This window comes from Bos taurus, chromosome 3 (genome assembly GCF_002263795.3).
Source record: "Bos taurus isolate L1 Dominette 01449 registration number 42190680 breed Hereford chromosome 3, ARS-UCD2.0, whole genome shotgun sequence".
In the NCBI taxonomy this organism is placed as follows: domain Eukaryota; kingdom Metazoa; phylum Chordata; class Mammalia; order Artiodactyla; family Bovidae; genus Bos; species Bos taurus.
In genome coordinates, this window is record NC_037330.1 from 46,735,666 (window position 1) to 46,742,461 (window position 6,796).

General features: G+C 41.2%; 1 protein-coding gene across 5 annotated transcripts in view; it reads right to left on the bottom strand.

Annotated features, from left to right (window-relative positions):
* Positions 1 to 4,117, bottom strand: part of PTBP2 (polypyrimidine tract binding protein 2) — an 85,695-nt gene extending 81,578 nt beyond the window's left edge. For all 5 annotated transcript variants that reach the window (XM_024989568.2, XM_024989566.2, NM_001434849.1 and 2 more), the window contains exons 1-2: positions 4,036 to 4,117; positions 2,338 to 2,368 (exon numbers count right to left, since the gene is read on the bottom strand). In XM_024989568.2, the coding sequence (XP_024845336.1) occupies positions 2,338 to 2,368; positions 4,036 to 4,043 (39 nt within the window). In that variant the 5' untranslated portion in view covers positions 4,044 to 4,117. The remainder of the gene's footprint in view (positions 1 to 2,337; positions 2,369 to 4,035) is intronic.
* Between the last annotated feature and the right edge of the window lie 2,679 nt (positions 4,118 to 6,796).

The window sequence follows — 6,796 nt, forward strand, 5'->3', positions numbered from 1 at the left end:
GTGGAATGATCCAGGGAAAAAGAGGATACATACTGTATGACTCTTTGCTTAAAATTCTAAAAACTGCAAACTAATCTACAGTGACACAAAACAGATCAGTGGTTGGCTGGGGAAAGAAAGGCAGAAGGGAGTAATTACAAAGGAGCAAAATGATACTCCTGGGGTTCATTACCCTGATAGTAGTGGTTCATAGGTGTATATATGTAAAAACACTGTATACCTTAAATATAGGTGGTTGATCTCAAATTATATCTCAATAAAGCTTCTTTTTAAGGCACAATATGGGCCAGTACACATGGCATGAATACATTTGTGTAACTAAACAAGGATGTTTATATGTGTGGTAATATGTAAACTAGTAATTTCAGGAAAAAAAATGCACAAAAAAAATTTTAACATAATCACCTACACCTAAGAAAAAGGACTGGAAATCAGGGAGAAATATTTTTCACTTGAATTTTTTTTAACTACACACATGTATTACTTTTTTAAATTTCATGAAAGCTTAATTACTTGGCACATAAATCCAACGCCAAAGGAAAAATTCTTAACCATTATCCTAGCAAATTATAGGCACCCCACTCCAGTACTCTTGCCTGGAAAATCCCATGGACAGAGGAGCCTGGTAGGCTGTAGTCCATGGGGGTCAAGAAGAGTTGGACACGACTGAGTGACTTCACTTTCACTTTTTACTTTTATGCATTGGAGAAGGAAATGGCAGCCCACTCCAGTGTTCTTGCCTGGAGAATCCCAGGGATGGGGGAGCCTGGTGGACTGACGTTTACAGGGTTGCACAGAGTCGGACACGACTGAAGCGACTTAGCAGCAGCAGCAGATTATAAAAATACAACTTCAGTTATCAAAACTTTTATATTAAACAACAGACAAAAAAAAAGGCTAGCAACCACTTAACATAATTTTCTAACAACATTCCCTCTTCAAACTACTAATGTAGAAAACTGCCAATAAACCACATCTGAACACCCTCTTCCAAGCATCTTCATTTCTTTCTGCTTGTTCTAGGTTTTGTGAATTCCTTTTCTCCTTATCCAGTAATTGACAACTCAGACTTGCATCATTTATATTTTTAAAAATTCACTTCCAGAAGATATGCTTGGATGGTTAACTACATCTGACCCTCTTAGAAAATACCATTGCTGAATAAAAATAAATACACCTTCCCACAAAAAGCTCATTACTTCTCCCTCAATCTACATAATATGAACTTAACAGGTAAGGCAAAATAGTACAGTGTGGACAAGTGCTTAATTTACTAGAAAGAGAGGACAGAAAATAAGCAAGAAAACACAAAATATCTCCAAGTGTTCTAAAGAATATCACATTGTTATTGATGAAATTTTAAGAATTCCAAAAATTATTTAGAATGGTCAGGAATAACTGGACTCTCAAGAGCAAACTGCCTCTCGTGACCACTCATACTTGAAGGAGGTAAATGTCTTGCCTCCAACAAGTATTTGAGATCTAGGCTTGAAAGACATTTTGCCAGGCTTGGAAAACTAAAGATTTAAGAATCGTGCCCTAACAGGGCAGAAAGGTTTACAAACAGAAATTTGTAATACATCCCAATGTTAAAATGTACAAGGATTCAAGGAAATGAAAGGCCTAAGCACTAGATCTAAGGTTTAAAGTATGAATAGTTTTTCTGGCCAAAGAGAGTGAGGAAAGATTCTAAACAATCTCTACACTAGATCTAAGGTTTAAAGTATGAATAGTTTTTCTGGCCAAAGTGAGTGACGAAAGATTCTAAACAATCTCTATGTAAGGACTAACTTTCTTTAGTAGACGCACAAACCAACTCTATAACTTCTGACTCAAATTTGAAGCTAACTGCCTGAACAAGTTTCTTTATTCTCTTTAAAAATCAGGGTAAACTGATTTCTAATGAAGCTTATTACTAGTGAAAATATCTCAGACTTCATAACAGAAAAGCAGAGTGAAAAAAATCTTATATTACTATAATTATATCATTTAGGTCAAATCACTTTATCTGTCCATTTAGAACCATAAGTTCCCCTCAGAAAATTGGGTTATCGTTTTATATTTACAAGAATATAAGCTTTTTCAATTCCTTGAACACCATTCATACTTTAAAATATTATTCTCAGAGACTGCTTTTCTAGAAAAATTTATGGTTGTCTATTTAGGTTAAAACTATTTATATAAACCAATGTTAAAAATTCAACAAGTACTTTCCACTGGAATTTTTGTAAGCTATATTATAGTTTTCAGAAGTCAACAGAAAGTTTCCTTTAATGATAATACACTCAGTAGATCGAGGAACCCAGCTTTCCTTAGTTTTAAACACTGTTTTCCTACCTTTACGCCAACTGCAACATCAGTGACAATTCTGTAAAACAAACAAACAAAAAGCTTCAACCTCTAGTTATTCAAATGGTCACTGTTAGAAACTTTTTAGGGTAGTTCATCAATCATAAATCTTCCACTCAAAATGCAGATGGAAAACACACACAAAGATGGTCGGTGGAACATTATCAACTTGGCTTTCTAGAAATGACTTTCAAACATGTGAGGAAACTCACAGTTTCGGTGTTTTTTTTTTAATTTCAAATAGCAAAAAGAACAAAACCCCAAAGCCTACATAATGTCCCGCTACACTTAGGTTAATAATTTAAGACTTAATTCAACTCTTTAGTAATCTTAATAGGATGAGGAAACATGAAATTCAATACAAATTTTGCCATCTATTTCCATGCTGATCTGGGGAAAACAGTGAAATCTGGATTTGTTTCATCTAGAAAATAATCTTTAGAGAACACCTAGGATGAGTCAAATTTCGTTAGTCTGTTAACTTTTACTAGATCTGCACTTGATATCCTTAAAAAACATCGAAATCCAGATGCTTAAAAAAACCTCGTATTTTACTTCTGACCCTTCAAATACAGTCACTGATTCCAATAAAAGATACTGTTTTCCTATGCTCCCAAACGGGCTGAATACGGCTACATTTCGCCCTAAAGGGTGCCTCCTTTAACAATGAGTTAAATTATTAGAGTCTTTTCAGGTGTGGAGCGTTAAGTGCAGGGAAACCCTGGTCCCGTATCATTTCCCGAAGCCTTTGCCTCACCTCACTTAGCATTCTATCGCCAGCCTCAAAGGTGCAGATGGTTCTGGCTTTTTAAGAGTTGTTTTTGTTTTTCCCGAAACTGGTCAAAGTAGCTGAAAAGATGGCCCTGTGTTGACTATCTGCTCTTCTTTCTGCCACAGCTCTTAGCCTTTGCCCATGTGACTGATGTCCACCACAAACACTTCGTTTTTTGAGATGATTTAATTTCTGGGCCCTTCTGCCAAGCCTTCAACGTTCTTAGGCCGCACAGAAAGGCATTTTTCAGCCTCCCGCCCCCACTAGCAGACTCCAGTGAAAACAAAAGAGTGTGACATCTGCCCTCCCCCTTCCTCCCGCCGCCGCACGCCTCCCCGCCCCCCTTCCCCCGCGGCTCCCACTTAGCTTTCCCCGGAGCTCCCGCCACCGGCATCTCCCCCAGCCAGGGCGGGCCAGGCGGGGCCAAGAAGGCCTGGGACTTCTAGGGAGGGGGTCCGGGGAGGGGGGGGGGCCTCTGTTCTCTCAGCGGGGAGCCGCCCCCCTCCCCCAACGTAGGCCTCGCTCTCCGGCCGCTACACTCGCTCCCACCGGAACCGCTCGTCCGGGGTCCGGGTCCCCGGTTACGGATCGAAATGGCTCCTAGAGGGGGGAAGGGCCGGGCGAGACATTCTGGGGCCCCCACCGCATCCCTCGCCGCCCCTCCAAGACCCGCTGCTTCTCCGGGGTCGTCGCCCCAATGCCGGCCAAGCCTACGAGTCCGCTTTCTTCCCGTTTTCTCGACCAGAGCCCGCCGGGGGAAGCCCAGGGAGGGGTGTGTGCGATGGGGCGGGGGTTGGGTAACCGCAGCCCAGCCCTGGGAGGGGCCGCCAGAGGGTTTCTGCCCGACCCCGGACGGGGCCACAGGCGGGCCCCACTCCCCTCTCACACACCACCTCGCCAAACCCGTTACCTACCCGTCCATTGCCGAACCGAACAAAGCTTCGCTCACAAGAACCGAGCCACGCAGCCGGCGAGACACACAAGCGGAGAGAAAATGGCGGCTAGAGCCCGACGGAAATTGCCGAAGGTGCCGGAGCGCACGGGGCAGCGCGTGGCAGCGGCGGCGGCGGAAAGAGCCGAGCGCGCCGGCGCCCGGCTGCGGGCGGCGAGCGGCGGGGCGCGGGGACGGCGGGGAGGGGGCGCCGCCGCAGTGGCCTCCTACGCGGCGCCGCGCGCCTGGGGCCCTCCGCCCTTTGCGCTCTGGGCCTCGGCCTGTTGTTGAGCAGAGTGGCTTGCTTGGTTTCTATTGTACGTTCCTCCTCGAAGTCCCTGTTGCCCTCTCAGGGCGGTGTGGGTGGACTAGCACCCAGCCCTCCACACCCACTGCCCTGGACCTCGGGAGGGTGTCCCCTGGACCGCAGGACTGCCCAAAGACCTCCTCCACTTTTCCCTCCAAAGCAGGTCCCAACTTGGCTACCGTCGACTTAGATGGGCCAAGAAAAAAACTATTTCATAGCTTTTTTCTTTTTTTACTATGCCATCTTTTATTAACAGACCCCTCCATCCTCTCAAAACCAAAAACCAAAAGAAACTTTATCCCATTAACCAAGACCACTGCTTAGTGAAAACTGTGCTTCTGAAGCAAGTAGACATCAGATTGAAACATACGGCTTTTGCTTCCCGACGCTTGAAGTTCCAAGTGGAGGAAGATAACGATTCTCACCTCACTCAGCTGATTAGTCTGCACCTGTAGGAAATACTCACAATACCTGGATGGAAAAGAACACAGGTTGAGAGATGTATTAAAAAGTTGGTAAGAAATCTGCTACCAACAGTAAGATCTACCATTTGGAGGCTTGAAAGAGCAAGTGGGGATGGAAGTACTAGCTCCATCTTTACCGTTGGTTAAAGATGGAGGAAACACTACGATGGGCTACTCAAATCGACTCCCTTTTCTATATCTCTCACTGGTTTCCTTTTAAATTTTAAAAGCATATTGGACAATTCCTTTAAAGTGTTTTTATCAGAGGCTCAACGTTTGAAAAGGCATCCGTTTTTGAAAAATTTGCTCAGTGGGCGACTTTTCTCTATCCTCCGTCCTTCCCCCGCAGCCACAACACACACATACGCACACCTCTAATCCTGGAAATGAAAAATATTCTCTTTGTCTCTCCAATTACTCTCAATGACCACTCTGGGTTTTCTGATATCTCCTTCATACAAATCTCTTATCCATTTACTATTTGGAATTTCACTGTACTAAATATACTTTATGATTCATAAAATTACATTGTTTTTAACTTGAACAAAACTTATAGAACATCTGGTCCAAATAGAACTCTTCAGAGCACTCAAGTGTTAAGAATTCTTGATTTGCTTCAGGGATTAGAATTTCTTAAAAAACAAACAAAAACAAAAAAACACACATTACTTCCTACATTGTCTTCCCTTTGCCGTTAACATTAACTTGTGATACATAGAGGACCCATTATCAGTGCCATTAATAATCACTCTTCAAACGTTTGTGGTTTTGAACAGGTATTTTCACTCAACAATTACATATGTAAGCTCCAAAGGCCAGGAACTCTATCATAATTCTCTGTATTCCCCCACAGTGACTCAATCAATGTTGATTCATTAGCTCTTGTTTTATCTTGGCAAAGACAAACTGCTCCACCAAAGGAAACCTGTCCTTAGGTGTCAAAACAAACAAACAAAATTTATCCTGTTAACCAAGACCAAACTATAATATTCACAAAAACGTGTTTTTCTTTTTTTTTCTCCTAATAAAATACAAGACTACGGACAGACAATAGTCAGTGTGCTTGCTTATTTAGACCCATCACTTTCTAGAAAACATTTAAGTTTCTTTATAAGTCAAGACACAAAAAGTAGTAGGTAAAATATATAAAGTGAAATAAAGAAATAAAAGGGTGATACAACATAGAACCAGAAGTGAGACTAATGCAACAACTATATCACAAAAGCATGGTGATTAAAGATTGGATTCAAATCAGAGCTCTTTTCATTTAGTAGATGTGTGACACTAGACATGTTCATTAACCTCTCCAGGAAAAAGTTTCATTAACTGATGTTAATGGGATTTCCTCTACTGTAAGTAAAAATGGGATTAAAAATAAGACCTTCATCCCAGATGACTGACCTTAAAAGTCCTAACGTATGTAAAGCAGAACTCTAAGTCACTGATGGGATACAGTAAATGCTCAATAAAGGAATAAAGGGTGCTATCATCATCCTATTTTTTTGTTGTTGTTGTTCCTAAGTATTATTAGTCACTTGAGAAGGAACAGGTTGCAATTTTTTGGCCCTTGGATTTTTTAGCACCAATAATATTCATATAAATAAACCTATATAGAGACTTTCACAAAGGTTAAACACATCACTAACATAATTAGATTGGCTGATATCTAGTGGAATAAATCTGGGGAAATGTCATAGATAAATTTCTAAAACCTCATCCAAATCAAGATTTGTGTGATTTTATGAGTTAACCATGGTGGAGATTATTAATCTCAACATTAGCAGATGATCAACCTTTGTAATATATGACAAGACTATATTAGTATTTATGACTTCCTAACAAAATAAGGCAATAAAAATTAAAGTGCCTGTACAGTATTATTTTCATTTCAATATCTTTTTTCAGTATAATGATTTGTTCTTTCTCCTCTGAGTGGTAAATGTTTTGACCTTTTACAGAGATTTACACTTATG